Genomic DNA, 25,451 nt, shown 5'->3' with positions numbered 1-25,451 from the left:
GTCTGCTACAGATGCCACAGCCAAAAGTATAGGGAGACCAGCATTACTCATGAGCAGTGAAGCCAGAACAAGCTATGCAGGTTTTCTCACGTGAGTGCCCATAATGTCATTTGTATCACTATATCTATCTGTCTCTCACAAGCTACCCAGTCTGAGCTCTTTATTCTAGACCCATTCTAAAATCTTGGATCTTCAATTCCAGCTCCTCATAGGTAAATAGTATGTAAAGTGCCTTTCATTTACATTAAAAAAAAAAAAAAGTTTCTTCAGGTTGTTGATTTGGTAACTCTTATTGTCCTCATCACCTCGATATCCTGAAGGCAACTTTCTTATTTTCCTAATAAAATGAAGCTCCAATTCAGGTTACTATCCTTCTCTTTTCATTTTGATCCATGATTTAATAATGATGTAATTGTCAAAAATCTGGAAGCAATTGGCCAGAAATTGATCTATTTCCTGTTGTTTAAAGTATGTAAAGTGTTTCTACAATCAGTAACACAGAGAAATATAAAAACTTACTGGGTGCTGCATTATGTATGGTTGAGGCTGCATCCAAGAAGGACTCTGAACCTAGAACAAAATCAGTATTTTATTTTTCATTTTAGTAATTCTTTTTCCTGAATACTCCGAGATATAGTAATAATTCAATAAATCATGTTACCAAGCCCCATCCCTTATTTATTTACTTTTTAATGAAATTAGTCACTCTGTGGAGAAACACTGATATCTATGAAAAGTGTATTTATTGTACCTGCAAATCAGAAACAAGATTTGAAGACAAGATACCACATACACCTTTCAGAACAGTAAACTACATTCAGGTCTCAGAAACTCTATCAAGTACACTGAAAGAGTTCAAATAGAGGCATGAAAGACTTCTGCTGTATTAAAAAAGCAGGTGCCTTCAGTGTTCGAAATTGCTTTGGGGAAAAGTAATTGGGATCTCAGAAGGCACAGCATAATTTGCCTTCTAGTGTGATCAGAATAAAAAAAAATATTGGATTTTCACAAGGGTAAAATAGACTAGGAATTCTGCTGGAATCTTGTTCCAGGAACAAAGAACATTTAGGAGACTTGTTCTTCTCCAAGACATTGCGGTGTGTTATTCCCAAAGCACAAGAAGAGGAGAAGGTTCTGACGAGCAATCCTGCTCTAGCATGTTTTCTCTCCTAAAACACTGACTACCCAAATAGTTAAATTGAGTCGAGATGCATAACTTTGCATGACAAGGTAAATTAAAAAGATTAAACAGTAAACTAAATAAGTTGTATGGTTATCTTAGTTGAAAAGAGCTGGTTGCAACAGCTCTTTGAAAAAGTACGCTGCAAGAAATATTAAAAGAATGGAAACGTTTCGTCCCCACCTCCTGTAGGTGTGTAGCATAAGGCAGGATTCTGACCTGCACTGCACATGCAGAACTGACTCACCATTGCTGCTCGGCATTTAAAAACCCTTCAACACCTCTACCATTATTCCCAGAGTCTTGTAAACAGGACAGACACTCTTAAAAAAAATTCAGGTGAGGTATTTTCTGCAAGATGGAAACATTTCTTCCCTCTGTTGGGTGCTGACTTTCAAATCAGAGTAATTACTTTTTTTTTTTTTTTTTTCAACCAGAAAAAGAGCAAACGGGAGTTCAAAAATTGAAAGCACTTGAACCCTCCCCTTCCTCAAGCAAAAGCTGACTGGCAAACATACTGGTAAGGCTTGACTCAAGCTTTGGTTAATCTACTCATACTATGACAGTAACTGGCTTAGTACTGTAATTTGGGTACACACGAGTGGCAGAAACAAACACTACCCAAAACTTTATTGAATTTGTTTACCTTTAACAAGAATAAATCTAGGAGCAGGTTATACCATGCCTCCAAGAAAAATAAATAAATCAATCATGCTCTCATGATACGTCTGTTGTGCAGATGACAGAATGCTGCAGGTTTCAGTGAGAAGGGATCAGTAATGAAGATGTGACTAATGCTCAAATTGTGAAACTCTTCTGGCCAAGAACCTCCTTCCTCCCCGGTACAGAATACTTGAATTTAATTTTCAGTTCCTATTACTGTGGCACTTTAAGCATAATGATGTTAATAACTTCATCCACAATTTAATCTCCATGCCATGTATATTGAAATACTGGTAATAACATTTTTTGAAACATACAGTATTGTGGCCCAGTATAAACCCATACAGTATAAACCCAGAAAAGCAATACTATATTCCCAAGAAGTATGTTTCCATGCCAACTTCCAACTTTTATTTGGATTCTGAATATCTGATAGTCTTACATTGATAAATCATTTATAATTTAATAACGAATAGCAGCTAATTCTACTGGAATATTTTTCTGGGTAAGAACTTGCTGTAATTATTGAGATATTGCTGTACAAAGCAGAAAGATTCAACACACTGAAAAATACAGTACTAGCATTGTCTGCCGAAAGAACATTGTGTTGCATAAGTCACCTCAGGAATTAAAACAAAATTAATCCAGCTACCCTTTACCCCAGAGTACACTCTCCTGAACAATGCTTCACTCGCACAGGAAGGTATTAGAAGTGCAAACTAATATTAGACAATTCTTCCCCATTCTTCTCACCTGGAATGGCAGGGTACATGTAAATTTCTGCAAGGGAATACTGACCAAATGGCCCACAGTGCCTCTGTTACCCTTCTACATGCCTTCTACAGGCTTTCTACATAGCCTTCTATATTCATTTTCACCCACGGTAAGCTAGAAAACTCAGCACATCTCTCCCACTAAAGAGCATGTCTTCTTCCCCTGACACATAGTAGAGGTAAGAATTTTCTAAATGTAATTAGTTTTTGTTATTTATTACCTGAATCACTGATGTTCACTTCGTCTATGCATTAAACAATAAAATGCCAAAATAGCTGAACATTTAGCTTACACTGGGATAATTGGCATGTCTCAAGTAGTAATTACAGAGCTTTTATCTGAGACTGTCATACTAGTTGCATTAAATGCAAGTTGCTTGTAAACTGAAATGTATGATGCCCTAAAATTGACCATTCCTAAGAGAGTTACACCGAAGTACAACAACTGTTCCATATCATTTCTCAGCATGTTGAATTCTTTGTCAATACCTCTCAGAGGGGACTCAAGATGGCAACTATCAGAATTCAAGAAGCTTTGGACTGGGGTCTCAGAACAAAAAATGTGCATGATTAATGTTTTAATTCATTGTTCAAAATAAAGTAACTTTTGGGTTAGAAACACAGTTCTAGACTATTAAATACTTTTCTCCCAATATGAAAACACTGCATTTGAATGCTAATGTGATTTGAACTCCAAACTCTTTTACAAATTTCCTTCTCTAATGTCAAGCAAGTTTCTGTACCCTTTGTAGTACAACTACGTAACACATTATTTTGGGTTTTTTTTGTTTGTGGTTTTGTTTGTTCATTTGTTCCACTGAAAAAAACCAGGAGGAAAGCCCAAAAAGCATGGAGAAACATATTTGAAACAGAATTTAACTAAATCAAGAAGGTTTTAAATAAAGAATTATTTTAAAGATATATTATTGACATTTAAAGAACTTCACCAAGAGAAAATGAAAAATCATACATGAAATGTAGAAGTGGCTACAAATACCTTAGCCACCAGCACAAGTTAGAGATTTTGTTTTGTAAGACACCAGGTATCTCATTAAATTGCTGTGCTTCCTGAAACAAACACACTTTCAGTTTTTAAGGCCTTCATTGTCATGCTGTACAGCGCGAAGAAGCCACTTGATTAAAATTAAGCATTATTGAAGAATTCATAAAACCAGGTGTTGCAACTGATAAATAAACATAAGCTCCAATGAACCATTTCAGCTACGAAGTTCTAAATACAAACCTGATATGTGGAAACCGGAGAAGCAATATATGGCGTAATAGATGTCTGAGTGATCATTCTGTTTGCTGTAATACTGTAGGGTGATGGATAAAATCTAGAAAATGCAGAAATATTTGTTAAATGCCAGTTCTGTGTATCTTTCACAATGCAAACATTTTTTTCTTAGTGTGGCATTACTTAACATACCCATTTTGTAAAGCAGCTGTGGTTGGATCATACGTGAGTGTCATTCCAGCCTTTAAAAAAACAAACGTGGAAAGAAAGAGTTGACAAAATTCATTTTGATTGTAAGTTATTTCTCTTGCTCGCTCTTTAGTTGTATTATTTTAACTGAAAACTTGCATTGAAATAGTTCCTTACTATAAGTTAGGGAAAGGTTAATTGCCTAGTGAAGGGAGTCAGCCATGTTGGCTATGAATACAAGTTTCCAAGTTCCCAGCATGAGAAACAAAACGCAATCTATGAAACACCTGGCTAAGAGAACGTGTGTGTTAGAGAGGCAGGGCATGAAGATGATTATGTTAGGGTGTTGCCTACAATATATTAACCGTAGGAATGAATGGGGAGTGCTGTTTTTCAGAAGATACATTTGAATTTTTTTGTCTCATATAAATGAGGCGTCTAGGCTTGCTAACCACAGTAAGCCTATGAAACGATTATCTTGAACATTAAAGTTAAAAAACCTGTGACTAAAAATATTAATGCTGCACCGCATTGGTATCCTATTTTAATTTTATGAAAGTAATGTGCATTTCGGTGCTCCATAAATCAAAGGATTATTTACTACATGTAAATAAAGTTATGTTTCAGGTAGTTTTAGAGCACTAGAAATCTCTCAGGCATTTTCCTGACCAAGCTGAAGGAGATTTTATTGTTCACTTCAGCGAGGTAGGATTTAGTGGTTTGCATTTTGCCTTTTTTCCTCTTAAGAAAGATAGAGTTAAGTATTCTATAGAGTTGCAAACTGTCAGGTAAGAGTTGCTTGCACATTTTTAGTATGCCAAAGAGCCAAGCCAAGAAGTCTCAATGCCTGTCATTTTCATAAGTATTCATTATTCTACACCCACACTAAAGCTTGAAGGGAGGACTTACAAGTCTCACCTCGCCTTCTCTGTGCCATGCTCTTCCGTTCTGTATATATTTATTCTGATTCTGTCTCTTTTTCTGTCCTCCATCAGCAAACTTGCACAACAAAGGTTCTGCAGGAACTGAGAAGAAGGAATATTAGTTGAAGTAGCGTTCATACCCAGGTGGTCAGCACTCCGCACGAGGTATGCGTTTTAAGTTATATTGCCAGTATGGCAGTTAAAATAACATGGACTCATCCTACAGCATCAATGACTGTTCTGTGTAGCACAAAGATAGCTGCCACACGAAAACAGAGCATTTGGAATGCCTTTTATCTTTGATTTTAAACTTCTGCTCTAAAACCTGTTAGAAAGAAACATTGTTTGCATATCCTGAGTATGTATCTGTTGGTCTGGGGATAAATGAGAACTGCCATCTGAATTCTGAGCTTTGCGTCTTAGGAGGTCCACCTAAGGGAGGTGGAGAATAAATCTGGCAAAGACCTTGAGTATATTCCCCCCCGCCCCTTGGAGGATTCAGTAATGTCCCAGAACTGAAACTGCTCTGCTCATCCAGAATAGCCAGAAGGGCCGGCACAGTGCCTCGGCTTACTCCAACTGGTGGCAGGGTGGAGTGGGCACCTTCATCTCCTGCCACCTTGCACTGAAATTGTTCATTCCCTTTTAATCCCTGCTCTATAAAGGGCATACAATGCAAACAGAAATTCTTTGAGATTTTTCTCTTCTTTGCATACTGTCATGAAATGGTATCGTTATACTTTGGGTTTTATTTAAATTTTTTTTTGCATAACATAATCCTGACCATGACTTCAATTTTTAATGTCAAAATGGAAGAGATGAAAAAGAAAAGTTTTCATAGTATTCTTTCCCTGTTACTAGCTTAAACTACGACAGTTTCCAAGTACCTAGGGCTGAAGCACAGCTCTGCTACATCACACCACACCCTCCCTAATCACAGGGTGGAAGCACTGTTATGACTTGGATGCGCACACTTCTCTGCCAATAATTCCTGACACATGAGCTGTCTAAGCTTTACCATGACACTCCTCCTGTCCTTCTCCATTTGGAAACACTTTCATGAGACACGGCTGAATCTGAAAACATGCAAGATTCCAAATGCAGAGCAAACACATGGGGTGGGAGAGCTACCTGCAAAAAAACCCCCAACAACCTCAAGAAAAATTTTAGCCTCTCTTATCATGCAACATCTATTAGTCCAACCATGGCCAATGCTGATGTGCTCTTCGCTCAGGCTGCATTTATAAAAGATGATTGGTATGGAAGACCTCAGAGACTTATAACCTGGCAAAGAGTCTGACTTTTAAAACTCTGGCACAAAACTAGCACTAATGGCCAAGTCAGCCCTGGCTCTGGTTGGCATTCCTAAAACACAAGCTTTGCGTCTACAGGGAGAATATCCACTTCCTGCATGATACATCTTTTGACAGCCTTCTCTAGTAAGATGGAGGGACTGGGTGACAGAACTGGTAAGTGCTTCCCTGTCTCATCCCCAACGTTGACCCCACATCCATCAGAGGCTTTTATCGCTCCTACAAGTGCACTGTTATTGAGCAGTCAAATAACTTCGAGATCAGAGAGCCAGACTTTAGTACTAAACATGACAACTGAATTGATTTTAAAAGTGTTATCTTACAGAGAATGGTAATTAAAATACTACAATCATAAAATAAACTAGTGAAAGGTTAGGCTAGTGACACTGGAAAAAGTATTGGAGACCTACGGACAGTGGAGTAAATGCACAAGAAAATAACAGAAACCCTAAAGTAGGAGAGGCAGAAACTGGAGAACATAATCTTCAAATTCTTGCATTTCCAAGGGGATTTCTGGCATTTCCAGAACTGAGTTTTGCTTTGGGCTTTTCTATCATGAGAAGCAACTTCTGTCTCGGCACATTTGGGGCAAAATGGTTCTACATCAATACCCTGATGGCTAATTTCACGTTACTTTATAAAAGCTAGATCCCAATAACCTTGGTCATATCACACAGCATTTTAATCCACATCCAGTTCTGTTGAAAAAAGAGGAGATAATCTCAGAAGATGCTAAGTCAATATGGGTAAAATTGTCAGGTTCTGGTCTGAAATCCTTTTGACTCTGATTTTACAGAGTGAAGAAAAAAATCCATCAGAAAGGGAGAGCTGCGATCCAACTACTGAATTTAACTGCCTTGAATGAGAAAAGTTCTTCCTCAAGTTGAGTATCTCTGGCTACTTATAAATTATTCCAAACCACCTAGTATTGTGGGAAGCATGTGTGACTTCCAAAATACACACTATAAATTTTTGGATTAAGTTAAAAGAAACTGGCATGAGAATGGCTTATAAACACATCAGAAAATACCTAAAGGCTTCTAGCCCTATGATTCTGTATTACAGCACTCACAGGTAGTAAATACTTTAAGCTGCATTATGCTTTCATTAAAAATCCTCATAGTGAATTGTATAGAACTTTTCTGAAAGCATTATTTGTGCTTACATTTTTCATCTCTCAAGATTTTTTTAAAAGTCAGAGTAAACCTGTCCAACTCTTTGAATAAAATGTTAATAAGTCTATTTTAAGAATATATATGTATATGTTTTGTCAGTAGATAAATAAAAACAGCTATATTTTAAAAGAAGAAACATTTTCTGTGGTGCGTTGGAAACACTCTCCTGACAAATTTAAAGAGGAAGAAAAAAATGGAACAAGTATCATCCACATGGATTGGATTTTGCATACATAATATTCAAAACCTGCAGCAATGAAAAAAAATTTGAAAAGCATTTAATTGTGATTTGCCAGAAGTTCATGCTCCATCTTATTGAACATAGATCTGGACATAGGAACACATGTTTTTCTGACCTTCTATCTTCTCTTGCTCCTCATTGTGGTCATAAATGAAGATGAATGCTGTGAAAGCTCCAACTCAGTTAAAAAAAATGAAGCAGACCACCTATTTAATACAGCCAACTGCTGTGAGAAGACTCTATAGGATTTGCCTTCCCTGATTCCAGTTCAAGATCTGCACGCTGATAGTGAGGACTTCTGCAATTGAAAGACGAAATGCAATTCTTGGCTGCTCTTTCATCCATCTTACCCGAATACTACCACATTCATTGCTTCAAGAACACAATGACTGATGGTCATCAGAGGGAGGGTCACGAGAAGGAGATCGGCTTTCATGGGAGCCAAGTATGATCTATTGATTCTCCTCCCACCAAAGAATGAACATAGCCCTTACTCCTTCTAACTTAAATCTGAAATTTATTTCTTCAGCTTACCTTTCCTCATATTTTTCACAAATAATGTAAGATATTCTCTCTCTTGCACATACAAACACATATTTTTTTTTTATATATATATATATATATATATATATATATATATAAACAAAAAACTCCAACAAGCCCAACGGACCAGTCGAGCATCCTTTCTTTGTGGTCCAGGAAGGAATCACAGAATGGTTAGGGTTGGAAGGGACCTCTGGAGATCATCTCATCCAACCCAAGGAAGGAAGAGTCATTCTTATTGTTTAATTGCTAGGAAGTGTGCAGGCCTGGTGACGATGGGGATCATTAATCATTCAGTGACTTGTCTCTATGTGCAAGACAGAGAGGCACAGTACAAATATCTGGAGTTGCATTCACAGCTAAGAGGTTGCCGATGTAAAAAGCTACAACTTACAGGGGACTTATGCTTCTGCAGCTAAGACATGATGTTTAAAATGCCCACTCTACGTACACTTAACACAAATCAACAGACACTCTCCACGGTTTGTAGGTGTCTGTTGGGCCACTGCTATGGAGGCATTCTGCAACCACGGGCTTTCCCATGCTCTAACAGCAGGTCAGTGCTATAAAAGCTGGCTGTGGGAAGCACTGACAATCTCCTCCTGCGCTGAATCATCCTCCTCTAGAACTAATGTTCTTACAGAAAAAAGATGCAAATGCAATATTAGTCCAGAGAGTAAATACCTGCTTGTTGTACACATGCTGTGCACATGTGTACATTAGAATTCAGTCTTCGTTTGTTTAGTGTCTACCCAAATACATACCAGTTGCTACTATAAATGCAAGAACAAAATTGATGTTCTTTTGTTGGACTTTGTGTTTACACCCTTGACTTTACATGGCTAATTTTATCAACTTTTCAACAAACCCTGCTTTCTGATATTAAAAAATACAACAAAATATTTTAAAAATACTATTCTTATAATCAGTTTTCAATTAAACTGCATCTTTTAGTGACTTTCATTTCATATTTTCTAGTGACAAAGCATAAGGGACTAATGAATTCTGACATTAAAACATCACTTTAACAACAGAGCAAGCCTGCACAGCTAGAAACTTTTGCCAAAAGCTGTGGGAATTAAGGAATAAGTTGTGCAACCCAAGATCTCAGTAGCTTTATACGTTTAAAGAGAAATGAAATATATAGTCTTCACCGTCCTAATCTTCACTTAAACACAGTGCTCTGTGCTACATTTCTTTAATAATTTACACAGTTTAATAATTTGTCACAGGAATATATCTGGAGTGGTTTTAAATAGTGTTTTTCTTTTCTATTCCAATATTGCTTCTTAAAGCTAAGCAGTAATTACAAACTATGAGAATTACAGCAGTAAAAGCTTCTAATCGTTGATCTAATGGGTAAAATCTTTGTTCCTTTGCCTATAGTGTGACAATCAGGAGCAACACCAGCACTGTGACCTCTTGATACCCTTTAGCAGTGGCTTTCAGAATGTGGTTCATGGATTATTTCTAAAGGATCTGTGAAAGATAACTAAGACATGTGAGTTTATGGTCAAATGGCTTAAATTCACTATATAGAGATCTGCAGTGCTGGATACTTTGTAAAGGTAAGCAAATAGAAAAAGCTTGAAAATGACGGCCAAGAGATAACTACTTCAAGGCTGCATGTTCACTCCTCTCCTGCACCAGAAAGATGTCAAAGATCAGAATCATTTCAAACAGCAGTGTCTACCATGCCTGGTGGACCCTCTGCCTGGTCTACAGTCAAGAGCAGAGGCAAGAGCAGGGCTCTCACAAATATCTTTGATTTCCTCCCTCATCTGAGTGAGCGATACCTTTACCGTAAGTGGGAAGATGAGGGTGGGTCATGGATAACCTCCAATTTTTGAGTCATCACCATAACCCACCATTCCTGAAGCAAAAATGGTAAGGGCTGCTCAGCAAAAATGCCCTCTACCTTACATCCATTAAATCACCTACGTTATTTTTCAGCAAAAGAAGTATCAAATAATCCCTAAAGCCTATACGACAGGCATAAAACTTTTGTAACTTTTAAACTTCTGTATTTTTCATTTTAAATGTAAGAGAGACTAACACACAGATTTACACATACCTTATGTATTCTACAGCACAACTGCTTTATGTAATTATTATTATGATTATTCTCATGTATCATCATGCTGCTGTGATAGGGAGGAGATACCCTTCATGATTTTGCCCAGCAAATCATTACTACAATAGTTACGGGTCCACCCAAGACAAAAAGACAGCGATCATTAAGTATCATCTTTAGCGGGGGGAGGCTAAGTATGCTGCTCTGTCCTCGCTACTCATCTACTGTGTCCTGGGTCCTTATACTAGTCTGCTCTTCATGTCATGAGGTTCACATTTCACAGGAGAATAGAAAAGCTTTACATATCACATTATTCACTGAAAACAATAATACCTTAAAGAGAAAAGCAGAACTAAATGCAAAACTTATTTCAAGATTATAGCAACCATGTAATAAACATACAGTTGAGAAGAGAATGAAATACAAAAATCAAAGTCCTGAGAGAAATGGACAGAAAGTCATAGTCCATAAAACAGAAAAAACTATCACAATAACTTACATCACAAAAGTACCAATCTCAACCAGAACAAATGGTGAAACTAACACACCACTCCTAGGAGTTATAGGATTATACCAACTCGCAGTGCATTTGAAATTGCCCTCTGAGCTAACCTTCCTTCTTGACCAAACTTCTTCTTGACTGAAGACATACAAGGACACACTAAATATTGAATATATTTATTTAAGTTAATATGGGGCAGCGTAATAAAGCCTGAATAACTTGTTACATCTGGGTTCGGCTTGCTCAGTATCATCAATGCCCAGTCACTCACTCAATTTTACAGTCAAGGCTTTTGTGACCGCCCTGTGGCACCCTTGAATCTCCCAGATTCATAGAGATTTTTCTGTTCTGCCTTCTCATGCTCCAGAGAAGGTTTCACCTATGCTTCCTATAACTGCGTTTAACCCATTCTTCCATTTAAACCCAAAGTTAGTTAAAATAACAAAGCTGCGTTATGAAAGCATGTTTTTGTTGAACAGATGTTCTTCCTCTCACACCTATTTCATTACAGGCCCGTCTCTCCTACCCTCCTCATCTTGATAAGTGTTTTTACAGCCAGCTCCCTTTGCTGATTTTAGCCAAGTTTCTAGGACACAACGTTTTCATTTAAACATAGTTCCAGTCCTACGATATTATTTCATGTGTGTATTTGAACTTGCTCTTCTATAACCCCAAAGGATGCTAATCTTTTCCAAAACATTTTCCTAACCTTTGTTTGTCCAACAGCTTTCCCAGTACATCCACTTTTCTCTGTGCAGGTGGTCTAAGACCATGGTTGCCCCATGACTATGCCCCACTTTCTGGCATACTGCAGCATATTATTATGCATCCTCTAATAAGATTGCATTTTTAGACATGTGCTTGCTATGTGGTGAGGAGCTCCAGGAAGAATTTGAACTCCATAAAAACCTTTCCAAGGAGCAATACAACTTCACAGCACCAGCATGGAAAAGTAGAGTTGGGGCTTTACACTGTATAACAAAATTGAGAGTCTTTAATAAATAAGGTTCTCATGACTCCCTCATGCACCTCCTTGTTTGTCACATTTTAGCGTCATGGAGGGTGTGACTCATCTCACTTAACTGACTTTCAGACATTTAGAGTTATCTATTTCTGAGCAACTCATCTAGATACCCTTTGTAACCACAAGGACAGCTGACAGCAAAGATACTTGAGTCTCTGGAGGTGTGTGCTGCTTTACCTATTTCAGAGAGAGAGCCTCGACAACTGCTTTACCAGGTAAGCAGAAGAAGTGGAAGTCTGTGAGATGCATTATATCTTGAGACTCCTCCTTTGTATCCACTTCCTGACAATCACCAGTTCTCGGCAAATTTCTTGTCCCTAATTAATCACACTTTTCTGGTAAATGTTTTCCTCCATGCTGCAGAAATCATTCTTACAATTCTGGGCAGCAACTTTTTATTTCTACCTGGTTGAACTTGATCATATAAGGGTGCAACTCCAGCTTCAGCAGTGGCCCACCAGAGACAGAGCATGATGAGCAGCAACATGCTTGACAGCTTGTTCATTGAGAAGAGGATAACGAAAGTGAAAATAAAAACAAGCAAACTAAAAAGCACTAATAGGAGGTTGTATTACAGTTGGGTTTTTTTGGTTGCTTCGTTGGGTTTTTTTACTGTCTCTAACTGAATAGAAACTCCTGTATGTTAATCTGAACTCCTGGTTTCTCCATCCTTTTTACTCTTGATTATGTCCAAACTATAGCAGCACTATAAAACTAATCAGAGAGAGTGGATCAGAGCACTGTCAGCATTCAAACAAAATCATTCCATGATCTCCTTGCTCCTAAGGAGATTTTCCATCTCATAAAACACAGACTGCTAAATACATGAAATAGAAAAGTAAAAGTTACAGCCCCTATGTATGACAAAGTTTTAACTAAATAATCTCAGCAATCAATCCCAATGCAAAGGGTCTGCAAAAGACAAGCCAGGGAAGTCAAAACCCTGTGACAGATTAGTGTTGCTGAAGGGAGTGGTTTCCTGTGGTCTGAAGCCGCTTTCCATCCCTACCGCAGCACAGACCGCCACAAAATGGAGAAATCTTTCAGGGATAAGACATGTATGTAGTTTTACTAAACAAGAGGCATTCTTGTCTCTCTGCTGAGGGCTGCTTTCCTTTTCCTCGGTGTCAGGGTCTGGCTGCAGAGAACATTTCCCCAGGGCGATAAAGGTGACTTCAGAAACTACATCGACAATGTCATTTATAAAATTCCTACTTGGGATTCTCAATAAAATGGTTGCCAAAAGCTGCCTGCAATGTCAGGTATGTATTCTTTCCTCCTTTATTGTTCTCTTTTCTTCCTGTTTCACTCTGATGCTCTGAATTTCCTTTCCTTATTTTTAAGTTTACGGAATAATACATTTTGTATCTTAGAAGCAATGCTGACAAAGCAGGCAAACTGATGAGGAACTTAGTGTGACAAAGCTGCACTTTGTAGCCTCTTTGCATTTTGCCTTGCACAATATTTCTAGAAGTAGCATTCTTCACTCATCTCCTTCCTTTTTCCTGAAGAACCTCAAAGCCTACTTTGACTTGAGAGTCACAGCTCTCCAATCAGTGAAAGTGCCTGGCATTAAGGCACTGCTGCAGAATCTATTTTTTTCTAATCAAATCTTTTTTTGAAAATTACTTCCAAAAACATCATCAACAGATGGCAAAAGTTGTCCATTTTTTGCCTCTCTCAAAGAAAAACTGTCCACAGCCAATCAGCCAAATTCTGTTCTGTTTTTCATACAACACATATTTGTCTCCTGACTTCAACTGGGATTATGTGGGATGTAAATTCATGCATAGCTGGCTTAAGGCATCTTAGCTGCTTGTCTATCTGCTAGGAGAGAACACTACTAGTTTCCTAGAAAAGGTTTATAGTAGAAAAGGAATATATTGTGTTCCAAGTAAGCAAGTATTACAGTCATCCAACAAGACATAGTTTAATTTTTATAAGCCTGCCTCTGAATGAGAAGCCAGATACAACAATCAGCATAATAGACTTCCACTATGTAAGCAGTAACCCATTCATACATCTTGTTAGAAATATATGCAACGTACCAGAAACTCCTGCTGGTGTCTTTATGAATTTTCCATTAAAATGAGCAATCACTGCTTCACATTTTTCTGTTGACTCCATCCTGAGAAAATAAAGAATAATTTACATAAATTAAACACTCATCCAGATTTCCATGTTTGTGATTTTTTAAGCGTTATTTCTTTTGTGGCTTGCTTTCCCAAGTGTAAGCAATAGAGAGGATGTTTTCTAAGAAAACACAACTTCAGAAAGGTAAAATTAAACTTGGTTAACATTTTATGCACTCTCAAGGCCAGCGTTTGTGCCAAACTGCAAATACGATACCCTTATTTACTTAGAAATTAGGCAGAACGTAACTTGGACAGCTGTAGTACAAAGTACCTGCGCTGTCTTGAAGGAAGCAGAAAGACTGAGCCACAATTGTTCATAGCTGAATGTGTCTGCGATATACACAAATGCTAATGCCACTTCTGATAGAGGATTCTGAAGTGTCTATACAGTTTAGGAGTAATAAACTCAAATATAAACATGCCTGGCTGCATGCCCCAAACTGCCTTTGCAGCTCTTAGCTTATACATATCATGCCAACTAAACAACATACCTGTCCCTTATTTAATTGTCCCCAAGTTCCCTTCAAAATAGGAACCAGTAACAGAATAGCTGTCATGGCTACTGAGATTTTATCCAGCATCCTGAACAGGTTTGTGCACTTGTGTTGTCAAAACCAGCCTTAATAGACTGGGGGGCTGGTGGGCTGGTGCGAGTCTGGGAGTGGCCCCGTAGGTTGCAGCTCCATCCTTGGGGTGAAATGTGGGTGTGCTGGTCCTAATTGTCAGCTTGGACTAAGTTGGAATGGATGACCGAGACATACAAGTACAAGCAAATTTATTTTAAAATAAGAATATATTTTGCGATATATTTCGAAAGATGGTATTTGGATAATGTTGAACAGAGATTCTCTCTTTATTTGTTCATTAAGTTCTCTAATTCAGATCCACAAATTAGCCCAATGGCCTCGGCAGCAAAGAAGCAGTACTAAAAGTTACTAAGTCTTGGCACCTTTTTAATTCTGATAACCTTTCTGCACAGGTTGACAAAATATAATCATTAACAACAAGCAAAATCATCAAAATGGCAGACTGAATAAGAAGTCTTCTTCATGGTTCGAAAAATATCTTCTAGAGACTTTCCAGAAGTGCTGAATTGTTGGATCTGCATCAAAGAAATGTATTTTTTTTCTCTCATGCAAAACAAAAAATATAGTTTAGTCTCAGACTCAAGTCTGGACTTGATAAAATATATTATCCCTTATTAACCTAATAAAATGTTCCCAAAGGCAAGAAATTAAAACTTTTACTTAATGTCCACGTGTTTCTTGGACAATTTTAACTTTGACTAATATTTATCCAAAATGATCCAATACCTACCTCTCAGAATAGGAGAAATTGATTAGAGATGATACCAACAGTTTAGTCTATAAATTACATATAATATATAATACATATGTATCTGAATAAAAAATATGTATATAAAAACAACCTCATGTTTATGTGTACATATAAAACTTATAATGTATAATACAGAGAAATACTTTAAAAATATCCTCTTTGAATGTCTTCAATACAAGTATTTTACATACGGTTCTAAAACTTCTGGCTATATCAGAGTAAAAGCTTTTCTAAAATACCACTGATTCAAGGTAGAGTTGGTAAGCAAGTTTAGGGAGAAAAGACTGAATAAATTCATAATGTCGAATGAATTTTAGCATGGGCGTTACTAGATTGTGCCCTTCATAGTACCAAAAAGTGAAAGCTGCATTTAAGCAAGTATCAGCATTTTTCAAAATTAGTAAATATAACTTTTGGATATATATTGCTTTGTATGTCATCCAAAAAACTCATATACACGTTCTATGTATCCTTGTATGGAGCTCACACTCAAACACCTATGCATACGCTTATATGAAAAAAGTACAAGTGTATGAACGAAATAAAAACACCCAATTATACTTACACCAAAACCATTAGAAATAATTATTGATTTATTTAAAGGGGAGAGGAAGAAATTTTGGTAGAAACCACAATCAGTGGACTGTGAACTACCCATAGCCAACTCACAGGGAAACCAATCCCTAAACATTTTGGCTTCAACAGGAGATACAATTTGTTCAGTTCTTCTTTTCTGTTCACTAATTTTAGATTCTGCTATTTGTTCAAATACAGAGCTATTGTAATACTGGCTGTACATATGAATTACTGGAAACTGACATGAGATTTTACAATGTATTTTGAGAATCCCAATTCTTTGCTCAAAGCATGCCCCTATTTTTGATTACAGAAATCTCCAATCTAAAGCCTCCAAATTTTAATTGCCATACTAGGTTTAATGAGAAAAATATTGGAAAGGCATAGAAAAGGCTTTGATGAAGAGACGCCGGGACAAATAACTGAATTAACTAAAGAAAAAGTCTGGGAAGTATCTACCGCTTTACGGAAAATAGTTGTTCTTGTTGATGCGGGAGAGATATTTGGCCAAGCTGTCAAATATTTTAAGGTGAGATTTCCTGTAAGTGAATAAAAATATTTTCTTTCCCACATGACAACATGTTAATGAGCCAGAAAATTCAAAGGGCTGATGTTCAAAGGGCAGCGATAAGTCAATTTTCTCAAAGGAACTAATGAAGAAAAACAAGGAAAAAAAAAAAAAGGGAGGGAGGAGGGGTTCTTCCTTATGGTCTCTTGTCTCAAATTCAAGCCTCAAAAGCCAGAAACGTCACAGAAGTTTCTGTGAAGCACTGCATCGCTCTTGCTTGCTGGTTCAGGGATATAGGGGAAAGGAGAAGTAGAGAGAAGAGGAGAAAATGGTGGACAGTGAAGTCCTATTCTAGATAGCTGTCCAGTAAAAGCAACAGCTTCAGATTTAGGCATCTAAGTGAGATAAGACACAGCCATATTTGCTTTACGAAAGGTAAAATTAACAAAACCCTGCTGGTATCTCTATCTAGAGCTCCCTTTTCTTTAAAAGCTTGATCATTTTCAATAACGTCTACATTTTCCTCCTATTTCTGCCTTTTTAACTAAAAAAAGGAATAAAAGTTGACAGCATGGTGAATGCCATTGAAGTACCTTGCAAAGCCAACTCCACGGCTTGTCCCACTTGAGTCCCGCAGTATCCTCGTAGAGATAACCTGCCCAAACGGCTTCAGCATGTTCTCCAGCTCCTGCTCATCCATTGAAAGCGGCAAATTGGAAATGTATAAGTTAGTTGGATCTTGTTCTTGTTGCTGAAAGAGAATTAAAAACAATTGCTATTGCTGTTGTCACTGGAAAGACATTTTGAACATAAAATAACACAATTACATGTAACTACTGGTACAGATTTCTGCTTCTCAGGCCCCTTTCTAAAGGCTGCTCTTCCCTAGTATTTGTGACCTCCATCTTCTGTCACTGTACACAGCATTCCTGAGAAAAGTTCTCCTTCTCTTACTACTGCTGACAACAACATTTTTAAGTGGAGATAAAGGTGAATAATTGACCAGTTTATAGGCCGTATTACAACCTCGTGTTTCAGATTTTTCTAGGGGGAAAAAAAAGCAAAAACAAGATAAAGGAATCAGCAGACAAGGAAATACAAGACTGGTAGAAAGAGCTAAAAAAAGCCAGATGTAAATTAAAAAAAGACCGGAATGACAGTTTGAAAATAATATGGGGAAAAAAGGAGACAATATATTTAAGAGTGTGTACGGTGCCAAAATATTACCACAAAAATAGGCTGATAGACACAGAAGTGAGTGGGACACTGTCATTTTCTCCCACACATTAATGTTTTTTAGTTTTCATCAAACTTTTACATTATGCATTCAGACAACATTAAAGTCTTCCAAAACCCTTTTCTAGAAACAGACAAAATGACAGAGGGGGGCAGGCAGGAGAGGAGTGATTAGGAGGAGATAAATGTAGTCACGTCTCTGCTATTCCCCCTGACCTCAGGCTATCTACTTCATCTGATCTCTGGATTCCATCTCAAATAAACGTTTTTGTTGAAATTGATCATTTCCAGTGTTTGTCTACAGATTTTTCCAGCTGTAGTTTGAGAGCATCTCTTGTATTCCTCCCATACTGCAAATTGCTGGCCATGCTCCGTGATGAAATACATTCTTAATCTACACAGATCTATATGACTTGGTCCTCATAGTTGTGCAAAACCTCGACGTCGCCATTGTGGCTCCCTGCATAGATCTAAGTCTTAGCAGGATGCATTATATTCAGCAGAACTTGTCTGGCATTATGAATGATACGATCTGAAACAAATACAATTTTGTTGGCATAGTCCTCAACATATTTTCATTCTGTAAAGGAGGGCTAACTGATTTACAGGGAAGTTTGAACCAAATCAGAAATCAAACAAACAAAAGAGCAAACAAAACAAAAACCAAACAAAAACAAACCCCACAAAACCACCACCAACAAAAAACCCACCAAAAAACCCCACCAAAACCCCCCAAACAAAAAAACAAAAACCAAAACAAACAAAAAAGTGATTATAGATGTACAGGTGGTGATACCTTCTTACACAGATTAGACATGGATTTGTCCTTAAGCTGCCCTTATATTAATAACATTTCTGTATCTTTGGTAGCATATTGCATAATTAAAGAATTAACTACCCTGGGTATGACCTCTCAGTTGGGGTTGGTTTTCCCTAGGACAAAAAAAATAAAAGGAGTGGGGACTGGGGAGGGAGGTCACGCCTTCTAGGCACAGAAATGAATTCTCATGTTCCAAAAACTAATGAAACTTAAAAATGGAGAAGCAAATTCTACGCTTACGGAGCTTCACTATTTGCATTTTCACCCTGAGTCTCCCATTCATTTAGAAAGGGCTTTCAAATTTTCTGTAAAGGTTTTTGAGAAACCAGCATGAAAGAACCTATGAAAGGGAAATACGTTCCCATTACATTCACCTGATTTGCACACTATGGTACTGATATGATTGTAATTCCTAGCCCCACTGAAATCTCACATACCTTACAGAACAAAAACTTCTCCATGTGCCCAAGCGTTCTGCTAGTCAGTCTCTTTATAGTCCATTACAAACAGCACTGGACTACCAAGTATGTTTTACCTTGTGTTACCTAGCGGGAATAACCCCCCTCCCAAAATAATATTGAATCTATACAGTACACAAAGAAGTTTGTGATTATAATTATCTTAGAGTATCTGACTTCTCTTTCATATTAAAAATCAGCAGAAAGAAGACAAGAAAATGGATTCACTGAGACGTCAGAGCTGACATTAATATTCATTACTGGGCATTGTTCAACCATCAGGGAAAACCGATGTTAAAATAGTTATATCTTTGACATACAGTTCAAACTTCCTCAGGAAGGAATGTGAGGAGATGACAGCTTTCACATTTTTAGAATTAGTTTGTTACTTAGATTGTATTAGCCAGTTTTGTTTTGCATCTTGAGATATGCAGGATTACTTCCTTCTTTAATGAACACTAGTAACAAAAGCTTTCTAGGAGGTTTTAGCCATGGGCATTACAAAATTGCATTTGTACCTATAGCAGAATTTCCTGAAACTGCAAATAGTATTTGAAAGCAAAAAATTTGGATTATAAAAATTTTATTATAAGCTATAAAACACATTGCACACAAATATCCTAAAACTTCCCTAAATAACCTTGAACAATATACAAGCTGGAAAATCAGACTCTCTGCATATTTTCATCTAATTTCCTAATGTTTTTATTCTATAACAGAAAGTCTGAATTATATTATAAAAATGTTCCCATTAAAAAGCCTAACGACATTTGGAAAGACAAAAAGGGCCCATTTTGTTCACACTAATAAAAATGTAATTTACATGCAAAAAATAAATGCTTCCATTCAGAAACATCTAATAGAGAAAGAAATTCAGTCAACTGCAAAATGTCAGAGCAATCTGTTTTATTCAGGTATCTGGGGAGATCAATTCCCCTTCTCCTAGGCTCCTACTGCAGCCTAGGGGCTTACCACACTTTGGCATTATACAGTATTGAGGATAAGAGATCATGAGATTTCCTTGCCAAAAGGGACACAAAGACCTACTGCAATTCACTGTCACAGATTAAGATCTTCCTCCATACACGGTGGGAAGCTCCATTCTTGTACCTATCTACCTAGCAGGGAAAACTTCATGCCATAAAATCGTGTAACAACATTGTTAAAGAAAGGAATGCTCAACTTTGAAAGAATATCAGCAACTTTACCACTAACCCACCTTGCAATTCCCTTTGGGATGGAGAAAAAAAATGTGCATCTGAGGAAACTGTTCTAAGGAAATTGCTTCCTCTGAACAGAAAGCATTTTGTGATGGAAAAAATTGAGTTACATCCCATGAAACAACCCGTATTTTGTATTAGTAACTAGACTGGGTTTTAGTCAGGTGTGTGCTGAAAGGGTGACTGCAAAGGACTTAATTCTGCTTTCCTGACCCTTTCTCTATGTCAGTCTATTACAGCCTGAATACTCCCAGGGATTCAGTTATTTCTGCTTTTGATCCTTTGACGGGACACACCAACCACAGTGGAAAAAGGGGAGTTTGAAGATACTTCTACATATGTCCATAGCTAGGACCAGTAAAGATGGCAGACATGGGAGAGGAAGAGCAAAAAACCAGTCAACGTGAGGATGTCACACTGAAACCCTGGAAGACGAACTGAAATTTCATTCATTTGTAATTCTCCCAGAACAAAATAGTTGAAATGCCAACAAACACATTCCACAGTGTACTAGTGCTGAAGGTGCAAACCCACAGCCACCCTGGGGAGTGGCTGCAGTTCAGCTATAAGGACAGATCATATAATCAGCAAATACCTCAAGTTGGAAGGGACCCATAGGATTGAGTCCAACTAGCTCAGGACAGATTAATTTAATCCACTTCTTCACTTTGTAGTAAAAACAAAGATTGTAATTGGTTCTCAAAAGAACTCATTTACAATAGTAAGATAATACTAAAGCAAGTCTGAACTCTTTCTAGAGTGTATGTGGAATTTTATAGTTTGGCAGCAGAAAAATTATACCTATTAATGTGCAAAACACTTCCTCTCTCCCTGTTAATTACTTAAGTCACCGTGCAAGCTTCTGTCATCTCCACAAGACTACTAAACCTTAAAACAGCTATTTGGGTACGTTTTGGGAGATCGCAAGCAGCAAGTAATTTCCTTCCCCTTAGAACATTCTGGATTTCCAAGCTGACTTCCAAATGGCAACCACAACTAGGAGTCTCCATCCATCTTTATCCTGTCTTACACAAAAGGCATTGTACAAACAGATGTTTGCTTTTATACAAGGCTGTGGCATGGAAAATGGTTAAACAGTTAAAAATTCAGGAAGTTAGGAGAGAGACAAACTTTTAAACTCATCCCTCTGTCTCTGTGGCAAACAGTAGTTTAATACATTAAGTTCTGTGACTCCCTTCCTTACCAAAATTTGTCTCGCCACAGTTTAATTCACATGGTTATTACAGTTCTGTTTCAGAAGAGAAAAATAATTCCTTTGATATATAAGTTTATAATTTTATACTAGAATTCAGCAAAAAAGTTCAACTGGCAAAAACACCTGCAAACGTAACAACTCAGCTCAAATCTTGCCTACACACTGTAATCATTCCCAGTGCTTTCAAAGGTAGGGTTTTCTCCTGTGCTTAAAATCCACGAAATCACATGAGCTGCTTTCACCTTAGAAATCTTAAATCTCTTTAAATTATTTGTACTATTTTATGGGAATGATCAAAAAGAATTACTGAAGTCAGTGGAAAGCTTCCTACTTCAGGCTAGCAAGCTAACATTAAAATATAAACCACTGAACCACCGAGTTTTTTTGGTTTTGTTTTTTTTTTTTCTTTTTCAAATTCTACACGATTCAGGAAAACTGCTTAATTTAAGATTCTTCATATCTCATGCAGGGTCTCCTCAGTGAGTAAAACCTTCAGCAGGTTCTGAGAGATACTGAAAGAGCTCCTATTTTCAGATTCTGGGCAATGTCAGGGAATTTGTTGGCTACTACAAGTATCCACATTACTGAGGAAACTACGAAGTCTTATTTTTAGCAATTCACATTAGCAAGTTTCTACTGGTCTTTTCTCACAAAACACCTTTAGCCAGGTCTCTAGAACTTCTCTAGCAGAACATAATAATACAAAGATGCAGTGCTCTTGCAGATTAATGCACTTCTTATTCCTAAAAAGCACTTACAGCACTCACTTAATAAGCTGACTACAAGATACAGTATTTCTCATTAAAGGGATAGGAATGATCTACAGCTAACGCTCATTTGTGTAGAGAAGCGGTGATCAGGAGTCCTACATAATGCAAAATGCTCTACCATCACCTGAAAGACATTACCAAAACCTCCCTGTGCGTGTGGAACTGTTCCTAAATTGCAAGCAAGAAACTTGGCAAAACGATAAGACATCTGTTTTCTCTTGCTCTATGTAAGGTCAGAGCGAACAGATCGCCATTCAGAAACACGTGACTAGGCACTGCTCACAGCATGGAAGATCCTCTGGCTGATAGGGAATGGATTAAATGCTTGTCTGCTTCATATAGAAACTACTTTAAAATTTACAATTGGCCTGTGTCTCACTGAAATATGTCTATTTTAGCCACAGTTTTAATACTGTCTGACCACAGACTGTGAACAAGACAATTCAATGGAAAAATCACTACCATAATCTTCACTTATTCTCCAGAATTGCATAAACACTATATACGATTAATAAACAAAACATTTTAATTCATTTTCACAGGCACATTTGTATTATAAAGAGGAATAAGAACTGTATGAAAAGGAATTTTTAACTGCAATAAGCTGTGCATTCGAGGGAACGGGTTGTTAGCCAGCTTATTTAATGCAAATGAAATTCCTGAAATGACGGTCATTTAGCCCCCAGGCAAGCAAAATTTGGCTTCCCTTCTATTTATTTTATAATGACTTTTAAGAACTTTTATGAATAAAAGGAGGAAAATCATCATATTTACTTAAAATAGTCTATTACAGTAGGACTTGATACTATTGGCTACAGAAAATACTACAAACTAGGTAAAAATAAAACTTTTCTTACAAAACAGTTGCTAAAAACTGCTGTAGAAATCCGCTTGAGTTAGCTCCTGTTTGCCCGTCATCTGTTCTTTGGCATTCAGAAGCCCAGATGCAGAATAAAAAAAATTGCAATATGCCTACCTTCTCTAGTTAGATTAAGTGCACTAGCTACCATGGTAACCTAAACTTATTTTCTTACTTTGCTCTGTAGGAATGAAAACTGATTTAATTCTCCAGAAGGTTGCTGCAGTGAAGACAAGTACAGAAAGCAATACATTATTAAAAGTCATAAAAGTTATCTGTTTCTCATTTTTTGCTAATTTAAAACCATGTTCTTCAGCAGTGACATAAGACTGCCTTTAACGTATTACATTTAATAGCTGTGGAAAAGCCTTGATTTCTTTACAGAGATGAGGACAAGTGGCTAAGCAGCCTTTCCCTCCCCAAAGCCCCTCACCTGCTGTGCGGTTCACACTTTAGATAGGGTGACAGTTCATCTTTTCCAAATACGCTTGGAAAAAAGTCACCTAAAATAAGTTTAGAATATTAAAAAACGTTCCTGCACTGAAACTGACTGGAAAGAAAGATAAAGCTACCAGCATATGGGGAGTGTTTCACAGTTCTGCCTTTGTAACATTAGTAAAAAATACAAAGATTCCAAATTCATGTAACCTCTGGGTTCTGGAGGATTGATGTGAACTCGGACAATGGGCTAACAGTTATCACAAACTAAAAACCACCCCTATGTAATGAGTTTCAGAGAGTTTGGTCTGTTGCTTTGAAGACCAACAAACATCTCCAGAAAATGGAAATTGTACCTTAAGAATGGTGGAAGACTTGGTATAGGATGGTACAACATACTTTCATTGTTATCACAGGCATCCTTCTGACACAATTTGAATAAGAAACAATTCTAGAGATGGCCCTAATTTTTAAAATTTAAAATTTTAAATAGCTGAAACTATTTAGTAAGTTGTTAAATGAGAGCTAATACAATATAAGCTGGAACACACTTAATTGTGTCAGTGGAAGTGAAGATTTTAAGGAGGAGGAAATTATAACATAATGAATCTGAAACCCTAAGTCGTAAAAATGTGCAACTGGAGGGAAATTTCTGAATCGATAAACAATGAGCCTTCCCCCAAAAATGCACATTCGTATATGGGACAGCATTTCTTGGCTCAAATTAACGAGTTTCATTGCCCACAGAAATCTTCCACGTTCATGGACTACTTTAATGAGTTCTATTATAGATGGCATATATTTACTAAAGGTAAGTTTGTGCTTCCGTAGAAAAAAAAAATCATGAAAATACAAACTTGAAAAGAATGAGTATCACTTGTTTAAGTTACGATCTTGAAAATCTTATAGCAAAGTTGTACTTATGGAAGAACCAAAAACCTTATTAATAGAGAGACAGAATAGAGGCGATACGAAGGAAGGCAAGGTCTTCAATAACATTGAGTCTGGAGGACCAGGCTCATTGGATTATGGTTGGACTTCATCTTGAGGGTCTCTTCAAACCTAAATGATTCTATGATTCTATGATTGAGTCTGTAACAATTGTGTTGGACTTGAATGGTTAAATCATTTTAAAGGGAGGACACTAGACTAATTTTAAGGACAGGGCTGACATACAATTGTGAGAACTCTGGAATGTATGATAATCCTGCTTGTGACGCTCAAAGTACATCACAAGCTCTTTGCAAAAAGTGGTAACTCCATACGTAGAACAGTTTCAGCAGATAGATTTTCTCAAGAACTTTTTAACCTACCTAGACAAGATGGCTCCACAAATGTCCCTGCCCCCCCAGGAAGGAAGTTGGTAAGCACTTGATGAACTCGGAGTTGAACTTAGTTGAATACCATTTGATGAGACAGAATTCTGACTGACACTGACTCAAATGCCTTATGTTAAGTTCAAGGTCAAAATCTTACGAAGGTTTAGGTCACTCATATCTCTATAGCATTTAAACCTCACCATCTCTAAAACATCCCTTACAGATTCTCAGGTTTTTACATACCCATTGAAAATGCCAATGTACAATAGATTTTCCGTGTACCTCTTTCTTCCTATACAAAGTCATTTGCTATCTGACCAGTGTAGAAACCTACAGCTATCTCACTGATTTTACATGTGAGGTGCGGGGAAGAGAAGAGAGACATTTCTCAGAAAGTTCACTCTGACAGCGACCATAACAACTTTTCTAACAAAGAAAATGGGCACAGCTTTTCAATACTACTACTAATCTTACCTAAGAATGCACAGCTCTGCAAAATCAGAGCTTTTGAACTTGTTGGTTTATTATCAAAGCACTCCTCTAAGAGCAGGGAGAATAAACTGATTACATCAAAGAAATTTAAGACATTAAAATGAATGAAAATAAAAATTAGACAGCAATTACTAACTAGCTTAGAAATAACAGTACTCTTGCAAGACATGTATCTGTACCTTATCCCTAAGAGATAAGCTATTGGTTTTGTGCCAGGTCCTGAAAGAAG

The 25,451-nt window shown here is 37.2% G+C and overlaps 1 protein-coding gene across 3 annotated transcripts in view; it reads right to left on the bottom strand.

Annotated features, from left to right (window-relative positions):
* The window catches only part of RBMS1 (RNA binding motif single stranded interacting protein 1), a 150,369-nt gene that overhangs the window by 8,632 nt on the left and 116,286 nt on the right, over positions 1–25,451 (bottom strand). For 2 of the 3 annotated variants that reach the window (XM_065637531.1, XM_065637533.1), the window contains exons 5-10: positions 16,988–17,145; positions 13,886–13,965; positions 4,952–5,067; positions 4,046–4,095; positions 3,860–3,953; positions 520–570 (exon numbers count right to left, since the gene is read on the bottom strand). In XM_065637531.1, coding sequence (XP_065493603.1) covers positions 520–570; positions 3,860–3,953; positions 4,046–4,095; positions 4,952–5,067; positions 13,886–13,965; positions 16,988–17,145 — 549 coding nt within the window. The remainder of the gene's footprint in view (positions 1–519; positions 571–3,859; positions 3,954–4,045; positions 4,096–4,951; positions 5,068–13,885; positions 13,966–16,987; positions 17,146–25,451) is intronic. The other variant, XM_065637532.1, reaches the window with a different exon arrangement.

Source organism: Caloenas nicobarica, chromosome 6 (genome assembly GCF_036013445.1).
Source record: "Caloenas nicobarica isolate bCalNic1 chromosome 6, bCalNic1.hap1, whole genome shotgun sequence".
In the NCBI taxonomy this organism is placed as follows: Eukaryota; Metazoa; Chordata; class Aves; order Columbiformes; family Columbidae; genus Caloenas; species Caloenas nicobarica.
The sequence above is the reverse complement of the archived record's forward strand: the minus strand, read 5'-3'. Positions and strand labels throughout refer to the sequence as shown.